Below are 22,733 nucleotides of genomic sequence, written 5' to 3' on the forward strand. Positions count from 1 at the left end.
ATGAGAAAAAAGAATATATGGAATGTTTATGTGTATATAACTTACCAGAGTTGGAATTAAAATATTTTGCATTATGAAACTTGCTTTCTAAGTGCATACATATTTAGCCTGAACTTATTAACTCTTGTACTATATTCAATAATTTATGTAACCATTACAACAATAGTAAATATTAAGTTTGCCTTTAAGATTTGCTACTGCAAATTATCCTGTAATTAATACTTTTTTTTTTTCCCTGAGCTTTCCACACATGGTCATGTTTCTAGGGTATATATGTAAGACATAAACTCATAATAATCAATTAACATAATAATTTATACTCTATTCAGAACATGCAAAAATTGCTCAAGAAAGGGATTAAAGTAATTAAAATTTCCAAAAACACTATGCAAAAAAGATTTTTAGTCCCATTCCTTAGATAATATCTGGCATTGCTTTTAAAATTGCTATTGGATAACTGCTCTATAATATTGTGTTATCTTTTTATTTGTGTTTATCTTAATTAATGCAGATGATCGGTGCACACACTGAACAATTATACTTTTCATTGTTGTAAATTGTACTCCATTTGCCACTGTGTGTGTTTGTGTGTGTGGTGTGTGACTCAACTTTGATTTATTAATGTATGAGGATTCTTTGTATTTTTGCTACCCTACACATTTGGACTTCCCTCATGGCTAAGCTGGTAAAGAATCCGCCTGCAGTGTGGAGACCTGGGTTCGATCCCTAGGTTGGGAAGATCTCTTGTAGAAGGGAAAGGCTACCTACCCACTCCTGTATTCTGGCTTGGAGAATTCCATGAAATATACAGGGCCTGGTGCACACAAGGTTCAGTATTCTTGCCTTGAGAACCCCATGAACAGTATGAAAAGGCACAAAGATAGGACACTGAAAGATGAATTCCCCAGGTAGGTAGGTGCTAAATATGCTACTGGAGAACAGTAGAGAAATAACTCCAGAAAGAAAGAAGAGATGGAGCCAAGCAAAAACAGCACCCAGTTGTGGATGCGACTGGTGATGGAAGTAAAGTCTGATGCTGTGAAGAGCAATATTCCATAGGAACCTGGAATGTTAGGTCCATGAGTCAAGGCAAATTGGAAGTGGTCAAACAGGAGATAGCAAGAGTGAACATCGATATTCTAGGAATCAGAGAACTAAAATGGACTGGAATGGGTGAATTTAACTCAGATGACCTATCTATTACTATGGGCAAGAATCCCTTAGAAGAAATGGAGTAGCCATCATAGTCAACCAAAGAGTCTGAAATGCAGTACTTGGATGCAATCTCAAAAATGAAAGAATGATCTCTGTTCATTTCCAAGGCAAACCATTCAATATTACGGTAATCCAAGTCTATGCCCTGACCAGTAATGCTGAAGAAGCTGAACGGTTTTATGAAGACCTACAAGACCTTCTAGAACTAACACCAAAAAAAGATGTCCTTTTCATTATAAGGGACCAGAATGCAAAAGTAGGAAGTAAAAAATACCTGGAGTAACAGGCAAATTTGGCCTTGGAGTACAGAATGAAGCAGGGCAAAGGCTAATAAGAGTTTTGCCAAGAGAACGCACTGGTCATAGCAAACACCCTCTTCCAACAACACAATAGAAGACTTAACACATGGATATCACTAGATGGTCAATACTGAAATCAGACTGATTATATTATTTTCAGCCAAAGATGTAGAAGGTCTATACAGTCAGCAAAAACAAGACCAGGAGCTGACTGTGGCACAGACCATGAACTCCTTATTGCCAAATTCAGACTGAAATTGAAGAAAGTAGGGAAAACCACTAGACCATTCAGGTGTGACCTAAATCAAATTCCTTATGATTATACAGTGGAAGTGACAAATAGATTCAAGATCTAGTTGATTAGATATGTTAGACAGAGTGCCTGAAGATCTATGAATGGAGGTTCGTGACATTGTACAGCAGGCAGGGATCAAGACCATCCCCAAGGAAAAGAAATGCAAAAAGGCAAAATGGTTGTCTGAGGAGGCCTTACAAATAGCCGTGAATAGAAGAGAAGTAAAAGGCAAAGTAGAAAAGGAAAGATATACCCATCTGAATGCAGAATTCCAAAGAATAGGAAGGAGAGATAAGAAAGCCTTCCTCAGTGATCAATGCAAAGAAATAGAGGTAAACAATAGAATGGGAAAGACTAGAGATCTCTTCAAGAAAATTAGAGATACCAAGGGAACATTTCATGCAAATTGGGCACAAAAAGGACAGCAATGGTATGGACCTAACAGAAGCAGAAGATATTAGGAAGAGGTGACAAGAATATACAGAACTGTACAAAAAAAGATCTTCATGACCCAGATAATCATGATGGTGTGATCACTCACCTAGAGCCAGACATCCTGGAATGCGAAGTCAAGTGGGACTTAGGAAACATCACTACGAACAAAGCTAGTGGAGGTGATGGAATTCCAGTTGAGCTATTTCATATCTTAAGACGATGCTGTGAAAGTGCTGCACTCAATATGCCAACAAATTTGGAAATGCAGCAGTGGCCACAGGGCTGGAAAAGGTCAGTTTTCATTCCAATCCCAAAGAAAGGCAATGCCAAAGAATGCGCTAACTACTGCCCTATTGCACTCATCTCACATGCTAGCTAAGTAATGCTCAAAATTCTCCAAGCCAGGCTTCAAGAGTACGTGAACTGTGAGCTTCCAGATGTCACGCTGGATTTAGAAAAGGCAGAGGAACCAGAGATCAAGTTCTAACATTCGTTGGATCATGAAAAGAGCAAAAGAGTTTCAGAAAAACACCTACTTCTGCTTTATTGACTATGCCAAAGCTTTTGACTGTGTGGACCACAATAAACTGTGGAAAATTCTTAAAGAGATGGAAATATTTGACTACCTGACCTGCCTCTTAAGAAATCTGTATGCAGGTCAGGAAGCAACAGTTAGAACTGGACATAGAACAACAGACTGTTTCCAAATCAGGAAAGGAGTACATTAAGGCTGTATAATGTCACCCTGCTTATTTTACTTATAGGCAGAGTACATCATGAGAAATGCTGGGCTGGATGAAGCACAAGCTGGAATCAAGGTTGCCAGGAGAAATATCAATAATCTCAGATATACGGATGATACAACCTTTATGGCAGAAAGCAAAGAAGAACTAAAGAGCCTCTTGATGAAAGTGAAAGAGGAGAGTGAAAAAGTTGGCTTAAAGCTCAACATTCAGAAAACTAAGATCGTGGCATCTGGTCCCATCACTTCATGGGAAATAGATGGGGAAACAGTGGAAACAGTGTCACACTTTGTTTTTAGTGGCTCAAAAATCACTGCAGATGGTGGCTGCAGCCATGAATTAAGACACTTGTTCCTTGGAAGAAAAGTTATGACTAACCACACAGCATATTCAATAGCAGAGACATTAATTTGCTGATAAATGTCCATCTAGTCAAAGCTATGTTTTTTCCAGTAGTCATACATTGATGTGAGGTTGAACTATAAAGAAAGCTGAGCACCAAAAAAATTGATGCTTTTGAACTGTGGTGTTGGAGAAGACTCTTGAGAGTCCCTTGGACTGCAAGGAGATCCAACCAGTCCATCCTAAAGGAAATCAGTCCTAACTATGCATTGGAAGAACTGATGCTGAAGCTGAAACTCCAGTGCTCTGGCCATCTGATTCAAAGAACTGACTCATTGGAAAAGACCCTGATACTGGGAAAGATTGAAGGCAGGATGGGAAGGGGACAACAGACGATACGATGGTTGGATGGCATTACCGACTCAATGGACATGAGCTTGAGTAAACTCTGGGAGTTGGTGATGGACAGGGAGGCCTGGCATGCTGCAGTCCATGGGATCAAAAGGACCGACCTGAACTGAACTGAACTGATACAGGGGCTATACATGGTCACAAAAACTTTGACACGACTCAGCGACTTTCACTTTCACACATTGTGTTTCACATTTGTCTGCTATTTCTGTTATATTTTTTCTGTTAGTCATTTGACTTTACAATTGCTTTAAGAGCCTATTTTTTTTTTTTTTTGTACTGGACTGTATATGCTTATTCTACTCTTTATCAGATAAATTAGAAGACGGTAAACTGAGGTTTCAGCATAATGGAAGAATCAGTACTAATCTTAGATGTCTTATTTATCTCATCATATTTGTCCTTAATGCCCGTGATTGTTCATGCACTCTCTACTTTGTTCCAATTGAAGAATTGTTTCTTCAATTCTGCATTAATTCAGTTCATATAGCATTCTATTATGACAGTTCAATCATCAACATAAATGTTGGAAACTCACCTCACATTTTGACGTACAGCATGAACCAGAAGCACACTGTACTGGGCCTTTCAGTTTACATGTATTATAATCACAGCAATTCTTAAACTGACATTCCTAAAATTTCATAAGAAGAAATACCATTTTAGTTCCACCACTTACTGGTTCTTGTTTCTCAGCTTCTACTTAGTACTCTATTGTGTTCAACTTTTCAACTATATAATATACTTATGTTTAGTGAAGCTTTATTATTTTACTATTTCTAGAATTCTCAAAGGCACATGCAACTATAAGAACTAAATCAATAATATCTAAAATAACAGTTGATCATTTGCATTGAATATTTAAAATATGTGGTAATTAATCAATTGGAATTATAATATGGAAATTATAATTAATTTGGATATAACCTGGACATAAATATAACATGAAAATGGAAATGTAACATTTGAATTTCCAAGAGAAAACTTTTCCCAGCTCTCTTTTTAGTGACTTGTTTACTAAAATTTCCCTTTATGAATAAAGCTAAAAAAAAGTTAGGTTATATATATATATAACAAAAATATATTTAATATAGGAGTCATGTACCACACTTTACTATAATGGAAATACATTGAAAAAAGGATATTTTGACATATATATTTTTACAAGGTAAATAGCAGTCAACTATTATTTAAATTAGATGATAATTTTAAATAATGTTAACCAGATATTTTTCAAGTAGATGCATTGCATTTATATAATTTATGTTGTTTAATATTTTTATATTCTTAAAAATTTGTAAAATTAAATATCTTCCATTTACTAAAAAATCAAGTTTTAAAGATTTTGTCCTTAATAAGATTCTTCTTCATTTAAAATTTTTCAGATGTTTCCAATTTTTCTTATGTTTATGTGAATGGATATGTATTCATAAATATTCCCATCATAGAAATAATATAGAAAATATGGAGTAAAACTCTAAAGTTGTGATCATATTCTGCAGTTTCCTCAGGTTCTCACTGGGTATCTTATCCTCAAAAAATGAGTTAGAGCATATAACTTTTTTCTGTATTCCATTTCAGTGTTTAATGTTCCAAAGTTCAATATCATTACATGAGTGTATGTGCATGTATGTATTCTTTCATGAGAAGGAAATAAGGATACACAACCAAACAATGTCTGTCAAAACTAATTATGAGCAATCAGTTTAATTTATAACAAGGTAACTTGCAAATGGTGCCTTATTTTTATTATTAGTTCTCTCATTACTAGTGTGTTTGAAAATGATTTTGCATTTTGTAAAATTTTGTTTATGAATAATCATTCCTTCTCACAATTTTCACCATTTTGCATAAGGATTTTTGTTTATTCATTTTCCTTTTTCCCCCTTTAAATAGGACTGGCTTTTTAAAAATCTCCAATTACCCTTTTCCTCCTATGTTAATGATTTTTCCTTGAAGTCTATTATTTGTCTTATTAATGGTATCTGTCATTTCCTGTATCCTATAATTTGCAACTTTTTTCTTCCTTTATGACTATTGCATTTTATATCTCATCACCAAGCCCTCCAACATGCCAAGACTATAAAATGTTATCAATATTTTACTGATATTTTGTTGTTTTCTAAAACTTACAGATTTTTTTCCAGAAATGTACCCCTCCATATTTTGTGGGATATTTACTCAAGTATTTATTGCTCATCACTGTATTTGTGAATACAGGAATAAATAAATGCACACACCTGCACGTGTGTGTGTCAGTGCAAAAACAGAGCTTACACTTGTATAAAATGGGGGATATTTATGAAGATATAAGTGCCAATGCCATCCTCCCAAAATCCACCTGGGACACATCTGAGTTGAACAAGCTGGGTTTATTAATAGTTTCTGCAAAGGAAAACAAATGCCATGGGGAACTGTATACACCTCCATGAGAGTGTGTAATTAGAGGATCTAGGCTTAGGTAATTTGGGGAGGATTTAAAGAGTCTGGAGTTTGCAAGACTAGATGCTGTCAGAAACCAGGAGTTCATCTATGATTGGGTATTTTAATAATTTTTATCTAGAAGAAGAAAGGGGCTTCCCAGGGGGCACAGTGGTAAAGAATTTCCCTGTCAAATGCAGGAGACACAGGTTTGATCCTTGGGTCAGGAAGATCCCCTGGAATAGGAAATGGCAACCCATTCTAGTATCCTTGCTTGAGAAATTTCATGGACAGAGGATCCTGGCAGGCTACAGTCCATGGGGTCACAAAAAGTCAGACACAACCTAGCGAATGGGCACACACAAACACAAGAATAAAGACAGTATTAACGCCAGGGTTGAAACTGGTAAAGAAGCAGGAATTACTCATTGGCCAGGAAAAGGGGGTGTTTGGTCACTGTTGTAACTTGGACAATTTTCAGGTTTTACCCTTCTCAGAAATAAAGTGGAGGGTCTCTCTTATCAGAGAAATGCAAATCAAAACCACAATGAGGTACCATTTCACGTCAGTCAGAATGGCTGTGATCCAAAAGTCTACAAGCAATAAATGCTGGAGAGGGTGTGGAGAAAAGGGAGCCCTCTTACACTGTTGGTGGGAATGCAAACTAGTACAGCCACTAACCAGAACAGGGTGGAGATTCCTTAAAAACTGGAAATAGAACTGCCTTATGACCCAGCAATCCCACTGCTGGGCATACACACTGAGGAAACCAGAAGGGAAAGAGACACGTGTACCCCAATGTTCATCGCAGCACTGTTTATAATAGCCAGGACATGGAAGCAACCTAGATGCCCATCCGCAGATGAATGGATAAGAAAGCTGTGGTACATATATACAATGGAGTATTACTCAGCCATTAAAAAGAATACATTTGAATCAGTTCTAATGAGGTGGATGAAACTGGAGCCTATTATACAGAGTGAAGTAAGCTGAAAAGAAAAACACCAATACAGTATACTAATGCATATATATGGAATTTAGAAAGATGGTAACAATAACCCTGTATGCGAGACAGCAAAAGAGACACTGATGTATAGAACAGTCTTTTGGACTCTGTGGGAGAGGGAGGGAGGGGGATGATTTGGGAGAATGGCATTAAAACATGTATAATATCATATAAGAAAAAAATGAATTGTTAAACAATAAAAAATAAATAAATAAATAAATAAAATTCTCTTTTGACTAAAAAAAAAAAAAAAGAGTAGCTTTACTCTTTTTCCTTCATCCATTTTGATTACAGATGTTGGTCTTGTATAAAATCATTCATTTTCAACAGGGGAACACTGCAGCCTGTCTGTGAGCAGCAGGCCAGCTCCTAACAACGTGGAAGCCCAGCTGATAATAGTTGAGATTCTGCATTATCAGGGCTTGTTTCTCCCTTCCTAGTAGGGAATGCATTGAATTGCTAACTCTTATGACATTAACTATTTTCACCCTGGAAATTAAATGTTATATATCTATATAACTTTTTCATATTTAGAGAGTTAGATCAGTTGATAGGCATAAATGCTGACATATAAATAGATACAGATGTATAGATGTCAACTTTCTTTTCTTAAGCCAATGGCCCAATATCACAGTGAGCCGAATTTAACAGCCTTGTAGTATGTTTTGATATTTTGTAAGGCAAAATTACCCCAAAATGAACTCATTTTCCAAAATGTTCCTTTGTAGTTGTCATTCATATGCAAAATCTAAGAGAAAAAAATAACAGACATAACAAAACTGAAACATACAGCTAGGGGTGGTTGTTTAGTCACTAAGTAGTATCCAACTCTTTTGTCACCCCAAGGACTGTCAGCCCTCTGGGTTTCTCTGTCCATGGGATTTCCCAGGCAAGAATACTGAAATGGGTTGCCATTTTCTTCTCCAGGGGATCTTCCCAACCCAGGGATCAAAGTCACCTCTCCTGCATTGGCAGACTGATTCTTTACCACTGAGCCACCAGGGAAGCCCACAGCTAGTGGTTACCAGGTAGCAAAGGGAAGAGAGGTAAGGGTAAGATAAGGGCATTAAGAGATACACACTACTATGTATAGAATAAATAAACAGCAAGGATATATTATATAGCACAGAGAAATAAAGCCATTATTTTTAAATAACTTTGATGGAGTACAGTCTATAAAAATGTTTAAAACACTGAATCAGTTCTAATGAGGTGGATAATAATGAGCCTATTATACAGAGTGAAGTAAGCCAGAAAGAAAAACACCAATACAGTATACTAACGCATATATATGGAATTTAGAAAGATGGTAACAATAACCCTATGTACGAGACAGCAAAAGAGACACTGATGTATAGAACAGTCTTATGGACTCTGTGGGAGAGGGAGAGGGTGGGGAGATTTGGGAGAATGGCATTGAAACATGTATAATATCATGTATGAAACGAGTCGCCAGTCCAGGTTCAATGCACAATACTGGATGCTTGGGGCTGGTGCACTGGGACGACCCAGAGGGAGGGTATGGGGAGGGAGGAGGGAAGAGGGTTCAGGATGGGGAACACAGGTATACCTGTGGCAGATTCATTTCGATATTTGGCAAAACTAATACAATATTGTAAAGTTTAAAAATAAAATAAAATTTAAAAAAAAAAGCCCCTTTGTATTCTTCCCTAGTTCTCTTTAAGAAAAAGTTTGGAATAAACCTTCCAAGTAACACTGTTCCTAATGGGGTATTTGAAATGTATCAAAGAGTCAGTCCTCACCCTCTTGCACACACCCTATGTTATTATAATGAGAATTACATTATCCATGCATTCACTCAATCAACAATGTTTGTTGAGCCTGGAATATATATCAGGTACTATTCTGTGTGCTGGTGATGCAGCAATAACCAAGCCATGAACCATCTATTCCCTTTAATGTTATTTTGCTGTTGTTCTTTTGCCATTATCACCTTGCGCATATGTGTGTATGTATATTTAATTTCCTATGGCCATTGTTCCAAAACATTAAAATAGATTAATGCACTTGTTTAACTTATATTTCTAGATAAAATTTAGGATCTGCTTTTGCAGAAGAGTAGTTCAATTCAGGTTAAAACGGGTGTGTTGATTGGGATTTAATAAAGAGTAAATTGAATGCAATTTGACTCTAAAAAAACAGCTATTTATTGCAATTTCTGTGTTATCTTTCAGTTTTGTTAAATCATTTAGACTTTCAATGTACTGGAAAGAACTCATTAACTTTACACCAATTTGTTACATAGCTTTTTTTTAAAGAGTGTAGTAAACACGCCTCTGTTATTTCATTTTCTAATTATTTATTGACTTTTAAAAAAATAAAGACTATTACTTTTTGTCTCAGGTATTCCACTATTGTACTCTAACAGCAATGACACTTTTTTTTATTATCAAATATAATGGATGTGTTTCTAATGAGTCACTATTATATATTAAATTTGTTATAAATTACTGCTAGAAAGTTTCTTAAAACTGATACTAAATTTTATTCTGAAGTACATTTTTGAAGAAGGAGTATTTAGTGTTAAAGATTCTTCCTCAATTAGTTGTGATATGTTTTTATTTCTTTGTTTAGTATAATAATCACATGGATAAGTTTAGTTTGTGTTCTTCCAGATAAACCTCAATTGGGCAGACTTTGCTTTTGATTATGTATGTAATTTGTGCTTAGTCATTTAGTCATGTCCGACTCTGTGACCCCATGGATTCTAGCCTACCAGGCTCCTCTGTCGATGGGGATTCTCTAGTCAAGAATACTGGTGTGGGTTGCCATGCCCTCCTCCAGGGGATCTTCCCAACCCAGGGATCGAACCCGGGTCTCCCACCCTGCAGGCAGATTCTTTACCATGAATTTACTTGTCAATATTTTATCATAGAAAACTCGCATCTATGTTTGTTACACTAGACTATACTGTGTGTTTGTGTGTGTGACTTCATAATACTGAATTTTTCTTTACTATTAAAATTAGTCAAAAATTTTATGTTTACTATCTGGCAACTAGTTCAAACTATAAGCTCTCCAAATGTAGTTGGCAGATCTTGGGAGATCTCTAAAATATTTTTAATTGTGTCTATAAGGCCAACAGATTCTTAATAATAATTAGACTTTATTTGTCTTTTATATTGTGTTGATATTTGCATTGATTGGGTAAAAGCAATTGTATATGAAACTGCTGGAGGTCTAGTTTAAATCAAAGCTTTTGGTAATTGTATTATTCACCATCAGGTACTCAACAGCTTCACTGAAGGAGGTCTTTGGTAAAGAAGTAAAAAACTACTAAATTTGTTGAATTTTAACCTTTGAACATTCCTCTAATATCGTGTGACAAACAGAGACCATTCATCAGCACCTTTTATCCATAATCACTATATATTCTCCATTATTATAGATTCTCAAGGAAAACACTTTTATGATTGTTTGCATTACAGATTGACTAGTCACACGTACCATAGAAAGCGTTTTTACTTGCGAGAACAACTGACAGACAAACCACGGTTTTTCAGGCTCGGGTATTTGGTAGACACAACTGAATTTGAATCTTTCAAGTGAAAATTAGAATTTTGGAAAATTTTACCATCCACAGAGGCTTCATTTTTCCATTACTTTTCTGATGATATTAGTGATGATATTAATGAATACAAGGTTATAGTCTTTTATAATGAAAAATGTCAATATTTAGAAACTGCATAATTCAGTGAAACAGCGTTAGAAATTAGAAAATTATATGCATGCAAAAGGTGCACTTGAAGTGTGATATAGACCAGTGGGTTTTAGCGTAATAGGATATAAATAATCCACAAATTTTGCTTTTACAATTAACAAAGCAACTATTAGAAATTTTCACTTTTCAAGTTTGGTGTAGTAACAAAGTAGAATATACACAATTTTCTGAAAATCTGGTAAAATCCCCTTCTATTTTATAACTCTATATTTGTTTGAGGATGAATTTATACACATTGGGATTGCATCTGGAGATGATAAATTTGAAGAGAAAACACTATCTCATCAATATCAATTCCTCCAATCTTACAGTAAGGATTCTTTTTGAATTTGTTAAATATTTCCATGATTTCTCCTAGCAATGCTTTGCAGTTTTTTATTCCATGGTCCTGGACATATTTTACTGGACACATTCTTAAACATTTCATGTTTCTTAGTTCTGTTGTAAATGGTGTCTTAAAATTTCTTTTTCTAATTCATTGCTGATATAAAGAAGTCTCTTTATTTTTGTGAACTATGTAAACAATGACCTTGATAAACGCACTTTTACAGACAAAGTATAATTTATTTCTGGATTATTTCAGGTCTTAATTTTACATAATCATATTATTAGGGATGAAGTTACACTTCCAGTTGTTAAATATTTTCTTTTCCTGCTTTGTTTTGCTGGCTGGTGCATCACATTCAAAATCAAGTACAAAAGATAATACGGGGCATCATGCCTCATTACGGACTTCAGGGAGAAAGACCATCATGTATATGATGTTAACTATAAGGTTTTATAGACACCTTCCCTTATAATACAGTAAGTTCCCTTTTAATAGAAGATTATTATCTCTCCACTGAGATAATCACACTTTAAAATTCCTTAAATAAACCAATAAATTCTGTAATGTGTGTGCTAGTGTGTGTGTGTGCAGGTTTCATTGCATTCAGTTTATATCTTTTACTGAGAATTCTGAGAACATAATTAGCCTCCAATTAAAATAAATAGATTTATATTAAAAAAGTGAAAGGTAAAAAAAAATGAGCATACATAAATCCATCCTTGAAATAGTCTCATTAGATATTTTATCAAAGATGTGTGTGTGTGTGTGTGGGTGTGTGTGTGTGTTTAGTTCTGTCCTGTTTTCCACCCATGGACTGTAATTTAACAGGCTCCCCTGTCCATGGGATTTCCCAGGCAATAATACAGGAGTAGCTTGCCATTCCCTATTCTAGGGAATCTTCTGGGCACAGGGATAGAAACTTGTCCATGTCTTGCAAATCCTGCATTGGCAGGCAGATTCTTTACTACTGTGCCACCTGGGAAGCCCTTTAATTAAGGTTATCTTATCCTTAAAAATGAATTACAGTGTATAGCTTTTTTCTATACTCTAGGTAATGTTGCATAAAATTAGTATAATTTCTTAATTTTTTAATTTCACCAGTAAAGACAACTGGCATGAACTTTTGTAAGTTTTAAAATTATTATTTTCTAAGTTTTAAAATATGTAAGGCTATTCACATATTTATTTCTACTCATGTTGTTCTTTATTCAGTTCAGTTCAATTGCTCAGTCATGTCCAACTCCTTGCTAACCCATGGACTGCAGCACACCAGGCTTCCCTATCCATCACCAATTCCGGGAGCTTGTTCAAACTTATATCTATCCAGTCAGTGATGCCATCCAACCATCTCATCCTCTGTTGTCCCCTTCTCCTCTTGTCTTCAATCTTTCCCAGCATCAAGGTATTTTTAATGAGTCAATTCTTCACATCAGGTGGCCAAAGTATTGGAGCTTCAGCTTCAATATCAGTCCTGCCAATGAATATTCAGGACTGACTTTCCTTAGGATTGACTGGTTTGATCTCCTTGCAGTCCAAGGGATTCTCAAGAGTCTTCTCCAACACACCACAGTTCAAAAGCATCAATTCTTCTGTGCTCAGCTTTCTTTATAGTCCAACTCTCAAATCCATACCTGACTACTGGAAAAACCATAGCTTTGACTAGACAGACATTTGTTGGCAAAGTAATGTCTGTGCTTTTTAATATGCTGTCTAGGTTGGCCTGAAGAAGGAAATGGCAACCCACTCCAGTATTCTTGCCTGGAAAATCCCATAGATGGAGAAACCTGGTAGGCTACAGTTCATGGGGTCGCAGAGTCAAACACGACTGAGCAACTTCACTTTCTTTCTTTTTGTAGACTATAGTCACAGATGGAGAAGGAAATGGCAACCCACTCCAGTATTCTTGCCTAGAGAATCCCATGGACAGAGGAGCCTGGTGGGCTGCTGTCCCTAGGGTCACACAGAGTCAGACACAACTGAAGCGACTTAGCTGCATTAGCAGCAGGTTGGTTGGTCATAGCTTTTCTTCCAAGCAGCAAGTATCTTTGAATTTCATGGCTGCACTCACCATCTGCAATGATTTTGGAGCCCAAGAAAATAAAGTCTGTCACTGTTTCCATTGTTTCCCCATCTATTTGCCACAAAGTGATGGGACCAGATCCCTTGATCTTCATTTTGTGAATGTTGAGTTTTAAGCCAGGTTTTTCACTCTCCTCTTTCACTTTCATCAAGAGGCTCTTTAATTTCTCTTTGCTTTCTGCCATAAGGGTGGTGTCATCTGCATATCCAGGGTTATTGATATTTCTCCCAGAAATCTTGATTCCAACTTGTGCTTCATCCAGCCTGGCATTTCTCATCATGTACTCTGCATATAAGTTAAATAGGCAGGGTGACAATACGCAGCCTTGACATACTCCTTTCCCAATTTGGAACCAGTCCATTGTTCCATGTCCAGTTCTATCTGTTGCTTCTTGACCTGAATCCAGATTTCTCAGGAGGCAGGTAAGGTGGTCTGGAATTCCCATCTCTTGAAGACTGTTCCACAGTTTGTTGTGATCCACACAGTCAAAGGCTTTAGCATAGTCAATGAAGACGTTTTTCTGGAAGTCTCTTGCTTTTTCTTTGGATGTTGGCAGTTTGGTCTCTGCTTCCTCTGCCTTTTCTAAATCCAGGTTGAACATGTGGAAGTTCTCTGTTCATAGACTGTTGAAGCCTAGGCTGGAGAATTTTGAGCATTACTTTGTTAGGGTTTGAGATCAGTGCAATTGTAAATGCTGTTTGTTTGTTTTTTCCTCGTTATTAAATTTATTAGTACAATGTTTGTGATGCCATCCTACTATTTTTTCATGTCATATTATAAGACATACAGTGTTGTCTCATCTTTAAGTACTGTTATTCCTGATTTTTTTCTTCACTAATGTTAGTAGAGTCTTACCCATTTTATTTATTTATAACAAGAACTTGCACTTGGGTGTAGGATGCTTGGATACAGAAGTTATGTTGACCATGAAGGTGTTTTGGGTCTTCTGATCATCCTTGTTAGATCTGCTAACTAATCATTCTGCAATGGTCTTGGTTTTCATTACATTCCATTTTAATGTAATTCAAATTACTTTCTACTTTGCTTATTGATTTCTTCATCCAGAATACATTCTGCTTGCTAATTTCTATCCTGGTAATTTCAGGTGTTTGTATTTATCCTTTCCTATTCTTGTAGCTCTTACTGCACATATTGGGGAACCCAGGTGAAGATCTGTCACCTTCTCATTGTCACCTCAATATGTCACAGAAGAACTAGTAACATGACCACAGGTTAGGCTAAGGAATCTACTGGATCTACTCTAAGATGGATTTTACCAAAGATGCCAGGTACCACTTGGATTCTCTACATGCCTATGCTATCCATGATGGTGTTTTGGTTCCCCTTTGTAAGCCTCTTGAGTAAAGATGCTCTGTGCATCATTCTATAATGATCTGGGTCTTCCCCACTGAACAGCTACAGCAAACAGCTGGAGGTCACTATGGAGGGGAATCACTGAGGAAATTGCTGCTTTATATCCTTACTGGGGCTACTGTAGGATCTCAACCTCAACTTCAACAATGAGCTCTGGCTCTGAGACTGGCTTGGTTGCATAAATTTAGCAAGGAATTGTGAATTTCCATTAGTAATATTTGACAACAGCCCTTTATTCCCTTCTTGTTAGTTTTCAGCTACATACATCGAGTCTCATCACTGACCACCCAGATCTCTCTTAACCACAGCTGCTTGGCCTCAGCTATTTTGGAATTCAGCAATCCCTAGTGACATTGAATGGCCAACTCCATACTGGTACTTCCAACCATCAACCCTAGTCTATAGAAGAAAGCTACCACTGAGATTTTCAGCAATGTTGGAATCTCCTTAGAAATGCATTTCTTCATTGCTTTAGTGAAAGGGGTGCACTCTGGGCCACTCAAATAATAAGGTGTTAGTTTTTGTATTAAAATATGGCCACTACTCAACTTTTGACTCTTCCTGTACTACTCCATTAAGGTAGTTCTGGCATAACAACCTCATTTATTATAGACCAGATTGTTTCCCATCTTCAAGGCTCCACCCAGCAGCAAATCAAGGCTGGCCCTAGGTTATCTTGGATGAAAGGATGCTCGCGTTCACTCAGTTGTGTCCAACCCTTTGCAGTCTGATGGACTGTAGCCCACCAGGCTCCTCTGTCCATGACGTTTTCCAGGCAAGAACACTGGAGTGGGCTACCATTCCCTTCTCCAGGGGATCCTCCCAACGGAGGGATCGAGCTTGCTTCTCTTGCACCTCCTGCATTGCAGGCAGATTCTTGACCAATGAGCCACCTGGGAAGTCCCATAGTATGAAAGTTGCTCAGTCGTGTCTGACTCTTTGTGACCCCATGGACAGTATAGTCCATGGAGTTCTCCAGATCAGAATACTGGAGTGGGTAGCCTTTCCCTATGGACTGCATAGTCCATGGAATTCTCCAGAACAGAATACTGGAGTGGGTAGCCTTTCCCTTCTCCAGGGGATCTTCCCAACCCGGGGGTCGAACCCAGGTCTCCTTCATTGCAGGCAGATTTTTACCAGCTAAGCAACAAGGGAAGTCCCCTACCAAGGCATTAAATCCTAATTCACTGGACAGCATCCCCCTATCAATACCTTACCTAGGCTTACATTTCAATATCTTGGGGCCAACATCCTTGATATCTCTCCCTAGCATGTTCTCCATGTTCTTGCCCACACATATTAGCAAATTCTACAATTCAAAGAAATAACCTCTTTATTCCAATAGCAGAGAGTGTGTCTTCACTTGGGCTGCGTTTAGACTTGACACTAACTGGTGGTCTGGTACCAAGGGAATGCAGAGACAGATCTTGAGAAGAATAGGCATCCTCTTGTGAGACATCCATCTCATGTAAGTCTCTGTGGTCCACACACAATGTGATGCTCTGCTCCACCAGGAGGCGGGCAGTAACTTCACAGCCCAGGGGCTTTTGAGGAATCTGGAGGTTTAAGTTTCTCAAGTGCATCTATTCAAATATGCCAAGTCCCGAAATGAGTACATGAGTACCTATTACTATGTGGCCAGCATGAAATACACTTTCAGAATCATATATATATATATAATTTTTTTCTATTTATTTATTTTTTTTTGGCTTCGCTGGGTCTTCATTGCTGCATGTGGACTTTCTCTAGTTGCGGTGCATAGGCTTCTCATTGCGGCGGCATCTCTTGTTGCGGAGCTCAGGCTTTACAGCCTTCAGGCTATGGTGGTTGCGGCTACTGGGCTCTAGAGCACAGGCTCAGTAGTTGTGGCGCACAGGCTTAGTTGCCCTGTGGCATGTGGATTTTTCCTGAACCAGTGATGGAAACTGTCTTTTGCATTGGCAAGTGGATTCCTCACCGCTGAGCCACCAGGGAAGCTCCAGAATCCTGAGTATCTGCTTCCTAGGACAATTTCTGATTCAGCTAATGTGCTTTGAGTTTCCCCAGAAAGAGACTCTGAAACAAAGATTGTCATTGTGGTGGTTTAGTCGCTAAATTGTGCTCAAGTCTTTTGCGACTGTAGCCCACCAGGCTCCTCTGTCCATGGGATTTCCCAGGCAAGCATACTGGAGTGAGTTGCCACTTCCTTCTCCAGGTGATCTTCCCGACCCAGAGATCAAATGCACATCTCCTGTATTGGCAGGTGGATTCTTTACCACTGAGCCACCTGGAAAGCCTGCAATAAGGATGCATATTAGTAATTTATTTGGAAGGTGTATTATTTCCCTACTGATGCTGTTACAAATGACCACAAACTCAGTGGTCAAACTTAAAAATCACACAAGCTAATTTTCTCAAACTTTCTATAAGTCAGAATTTCAGATAGGTAAACTAGGTCAGGTTATTTGCTTACAGTCTCACAAGTGTAAAACCACAATTTGGAGAATAAGCATCCTGTTGCTTTGGTAGCTATCAGCCAAGGACTAGTCTTTTCTCCAAGAAAATACCAACATTTCTTCTTATTCTTCCGTGTGTCTTCCTTCAGCAGTAGCAGTTTGAGTCCCTCTCACTTTCCAAGGCTTTTTGAGCCCCTTTCTGTAACAGCTCTCTGATTTCACCTGGAGAACATTCTGTTTTTGAGGGCTCATGTGCTTAGACTGGACCCACCCAGATAATCCAGAATAATGTCCCTTCTTTAAGGTCCATATGCTTAATTACTTCTGCAAATTACCTTCTGCCATGTAATATGCACACCCACAAATTCCAGGGATTTGAGAGCAGATGTATTTGAAGGTCCATTCTGCTTACACCAAAGCACTGGCATGGGATATTAGGGAAGGGAAGCAAGCTAACACATGTCAATTTGTGAGCTCCTGTAGGATATGGCTCCTATAAGATAAAGCTAAATCTCACAAGTATCATTCCATTGTATATATATATCACATCTTTTTTATCCATTTCTCTGTAGATGGACATGTACATTGCTTCCATGCCTTGGCTATCGTAAACAGGCTACAATAAACATTAGAGTGCATGTATCTTTTAAAATTATGGTTTCCCCTGGATATATACCCAGCAGCAGATTGTAATACCATGGAATATTATTTATCCATTAAAAAGAATGAAATAATGCCATTTGCAGCAACATGGATGGACCTAGAGATTGTAATGCTGAGCGAAGTAAGTCAAACATAGAAGATGAAATATCATATGACATTCCTGATATGTAGAACCTAAAAAGAAATGATACAAATGAACTTACATACAAAAGAGAAAGAGACTCACAGACTTAGAGAACCAACTTGTGGTTGTCAGTGCACACCGCTATATTTAAAATGAATAACCAACAAGGACCTACTGTATAGCCCATGGAACTTTGCTCAATGTTATGTGGCAGCTTGGATGGGAGAGGAGTTTGGGGAGAATGAATATATATGTATGTATATATATATACACATATATATATATATGCTGCTAAGTCACTTCAGTCGTGTCCAACTCTGTGCAACCCCATAGATGGCAGCCCACTAGGCTCCCCTGTCCCTGGGATTCTCCAGGTAAGAACACTGGAGTGGGTTGCCATTTCCTTCTCCAATGCATGAAAGTGAAAAGTGAAAATGAGTCGCTCAGTGGTATCTGACCCTCAGCGACCCCATGGACTGCAGCCTACCAGGCTCCTCCGTCCATGGGATTTTCCAGGCAAGAGTACTGGAGTGGGGTGCCATTGCCTTTTCCGATATATATATAGAATATATATATATATATATATATATATATATATATATATAACTGAATCCCTTCACTGTTCACCTGACACTATCACAATATTGCTGATTGGCTATAATCCAATACAAAATAAAAAGTTAAAATAAAAAAAAAATATCCCACAGATACCTCTGGCAAATGATACAGAGTTAGGGACAGAAAACATTTTTTGTAAAGGATGAAAGAGCAAATAGTTTCAATTTTGTAGAAATGCTATGCCATATGGTCTCTGTTGCAACTATTCAACTCCATTGTTATAGCACAAAAAGAGTCATAGACAACATGCCAACATATAAGCATGGCTGCATTCCAATAAAGTACCATTTACAAAAGTGAATGGCAGCTGAATTTGGTCCATTGGCTATAGTTTGTAGAACTCTGATGCAGACCATGCTTTAGAGAATTTCCTCATGCAGAGCAAACAATTGGGGACATTATCCACAATCCTAATTATCTGAGGGCTGATTGCTAGTCCCGAGTACATTAAGTTCTCCTTGATAACTGCCCAAGTATTCCACTCTATTGAGGACAGAACAAACACTACATCACAAAGTATCAGGTACATGAAGCAAAAACATGCTGCAGGGATAATCAGGGCCAAGGAAACATGGTAGACACTGTCAGCATATGCTGTAGTTACCAGTCTATCTGTAGCCTGCAGTTGCGGAAACTCACATTGTGTAGATTTAGCCCTAGATTATGCCACTTCATTTTATCTTTCATTAAAAATATCAGATTTGTCAGGTAACTGGCACATATTCAGGGGTAGGTCAATGCAAGATGTTAATAGTGCTATTTGGCAAAAAACTAAGATGACACTGGAAAATCTGAGACAGTCAGAAAACATATATACATATATACACACACACACATACATACATATGTACATAGAAGCAAATGGTAGATGGTTAAGAGAATTTGTAAGGATTTAAGTTACACAAATGAGTAGCGGTTAGCTATTTTTGTTGGTGGATGAGAAAGTCATATAGTTGCTGGGGGAGTAATCATGAAGAAATTTTATTTAAAGGGGGGGATTGTTAAATATTAGAAAATAATGATACTATAACAAACTAAATATCTGGTCCTATCAGTTGAGAATAGTGTTAATTGTGCATTTGGTTGATGGAGATATAGTATAATAGATTCTATATTTATCTTTAGAAAGATTATAAAGAACAAATTTTGATCATCCTGAAACCTGGAAATACATGAATATTTGAGAACAATTAAGAAAAACCCATTATAATGTTTAGACATTCTCGCAATGACAAAAGACAGAAAAACGCTGGATCAAATTCAGAAGTTTATAAAGAAAACAGAGACTGAAGTTATAAGATTTAGGCTAAAAGAGATTTCATTTAGTATACATACTCAAAAATTCTCTGCTGGCATAATTGGGAATGGTGTGTACAAACCCAGATTTCATGACTACTCATCTTCTCAGTTGAAGAGGTATGTGGAAGTGTTTCATACATCTTAATTTATCCTCATTTTTATATCTTAATTCTACTGAAGACTTAGTTGCATATATTATTCCATATATACCATGATTGCTTATCAGAAACATACAAAATTGTGCTCAGATTTCAGTCTTAATCACTCACCTGTTCACTGCCACACTCACATTCTTCATGAGCTTCCAAAATCCCATTACCACACACTGACTGATTTTGATAGAATGGTTTCAATATTGAAAACTTCTGAAGACACTGAGCTTCAAATGTTGAAACAAAATATCTATATTCATGCATGCTACAGTTGCTAAAAATCTTTACACCACTGGAAAGTCTAAAATGAAATAATCCTCAGGTTAAATAAGCCTAGTTAATAAAACCACATCTAAACAATGCACCATATATAATGTGAATATAATATATATATATGCACCATATATTGTATGCACCATATATAATATGAATTGTATGCTCCAAACGAAAAATTAATGCTTTTTGGTGGAGACAATGTCAATCATGACTAATTTTTTAAAATTTTGTTTTTAATTGGAGGGTAATTACTTTACAATATGGTGATAATTTCTGTCATACATCAACACAAATGAGCCAGAAGCACACACATGTCCCCTCCTCTTAAACCTCCCTCCCAGTTCCCTCCCCAACCCACCCCTCTAGGTTGTCACAGAGCACCAGCTTTGGATTCCCTGCATTAATACAGCAAATTCCCACTGGCTATCTATTTTACAGATGGTAATGTGTATGTTCCAATCTACTTACTCCTCACATTCTATCACAATAACTGGATTTATCCAGCTCTATTAAAAGTCAGCCCCTCTACTTAAGCACTAGATCCTACATTCTCTCCTACATTACTCCATGATTTTGCTCCTGTGTTCCTTATATCCAACATCATCATCTTTTCCTCCTCTTCTCTTTATTTTGATCAATCTATAGATATGTCATATCTCCCATCAATAAAATCTCTCCTTTGATTATAAATTCCACTCCATAATCACGAAAAGGTCATCTATGTCTATTATCTCCATTTTATGCCTCCCACAGAGTTCATCCAGTTCCTTAAAAATAACCTAAAATATTGGCTGGAATTGTACTGAATGGATGAACTTTTGGGAAAATTAGACATTTTATAGTAAGTCGTCTATTTCCTTAGTACTGGTACACAGACTAGTTTTCAAGATTGATCACCCTGATGAATTTTCTGATATTGTTGTTCTGATGGTCCACTGACTGATTCTGCTGCCTTTGCATGGGTAGTCAATCATACTATCTGCAAATACGGACATCTACTTTCTTCTTCAAATCTTTTCTTCTTTTTTGTTCCCCTCAACATAATAGCAAAAGGGACCAGTGCTATGTTACATTGCCAAGGGTGATTTGGCTTTGAACAACAGATACAACAACAATATAAACATCAAAACTATCTGTGTGAATACAATGTTTCATAGCCCTCATAAATCTTTACATTTTTCCTCAAATTCCCTTTAGTGAATATTTCATTATTATGGGATCCACTACTTTCTGGAGTCTTGTGTCACATGGACAAATTCACTAGTGTGATTTTTCATCTTGCACAACATTCCTTCCCAATTTTTGATGTGGGATTGAGTATAAAAAATAAATTCTTCACATCTTGTAATCAACTACACAAACATGTGCGTGACATTAATTTGAGAGGAAAAACAAGGCTTACACTGCTTCATGGTTCATTATGCACTTAGCTGTTGGACAGGAACACTCCTGGGTGTCATCATATGCTAACCCTATTTTAAGGCCAAGTAGTTGAGCTATAATAACTGAAAATCCCTCCAATGTTATTGTGCCTGGATACTGAAATAAAGAAAGTTGAAGAGAAAAACAACATATGAGAAGAAAATGAAAGCAAGTAATACATCAAAAGAGCTTTGTTCCTATAAAATTTTATATTTTAGTACTTTTCCATGTTGATCAGATTTATACTTCATTTTGATAAATCATCAATCTGAATATCCATACTAGTTAATTTATTAAAGAGCACGAGATAAGGTAAAATGTAATCAAACACATTTAACTTTCTTATTAAATTGATTCTTTCAATTAACAAATATAGTTCAATATAGACATAGGTCAGGCACTATGATAAAAAAAGATGAGAATATAGTGGCATGTATGAAAAGAAGGGACTTTGTCCACACTTAGAGCATATTTTACAGAAGAGGGCAAAGAAAATTAGTTGGAAAGTAACAACAAACCTACCAGATATAAAGAAAGCATGAAAAGTGCTCTAAAGAAATGGAATTCTTCAACAGAGAATTCTGAGGAGGGGTATAACTGTATAGTTCAGATAGTTAGAAAAGTCTATTTGTGGCATTGATGCTTAGGATGAGATACAAAGTTTGGGAAATGACCCAACATTATGAATAGTGGTAGCAAGCTTGTTTGGGAACCTGTTCAAAGGTTGTAGTATAATGAGTGAAGTAAAGAAATGATAGGGTGGAAGTTCAAGACACAAGCAAGGCCATGGTAAAGAAATCTCAAGTGAGATGTCAGCCCAAAGAGACTGACAGAAGTGTAGAGTAGCATTTCACATGAATGAAATGAAAAATTTCATTCATTCCATAAATAAGTGTAATTTATTTATGTAAATAAATGTATTTATTACATTTATTTAATAATTACAAAATTTTTAGAGCTTACAAATTACAAATTTTTTTAGAACTTCCCAGTTTTTCTATATCAAAAAAATTATGAGTAAAATTTAATTCATACCCTACATAAAGATATTGT

General features: G+C 36.8%; 1 protein-coding gene across 1 annotated transcript in view; it reads right to left on the bottom strand.

Annotated features, from left to right (window-relative positions):
* Window positions 1-22,733, bottom strand: part of ADAM18 (ADAM metallopeptidase domain 18) — a 101,050-nt gene that overhangs the window by 44,586 nt on the left and 33,731 nt on the right. Inside the window, exons 11-13 of the mRNA XM_055570039.1 lie at window positions 21,661-21,797; window positions 20,100-20,283; window positions 4,279-4,374 (exon numbers count right to left, since the gene is read on the bottom strand). Of these exons, the coding sequence (XP_055426014.1) occupies window positions 4,279-4,374; window positions 20,100-20,283; window positions 21,661-21,797 (417 nt within the window). The remainder of the gene's footprint in view (window positions 1-4,278; window positions 4,375-20,099; window positions 20,284-21,660; window positions 21,798-22,733) is intronic.

Source organism: Bubalus kerabau, chromosome 2, assembly GCF_029407905.1.
Source record: "Bubalus kerabau isolate K-KA32 ecotype Philippines breed swamp buffalo chromosome 2, PCC_UOA_SB_1v2, whole genome shotgun sequence".
Taxonomy (NCBI): Eukaryota; Metazoa; Chordata; class Mammalia; order Artiodactyla; family Bovidae; genus Bubalus; species Bubalus kerabau.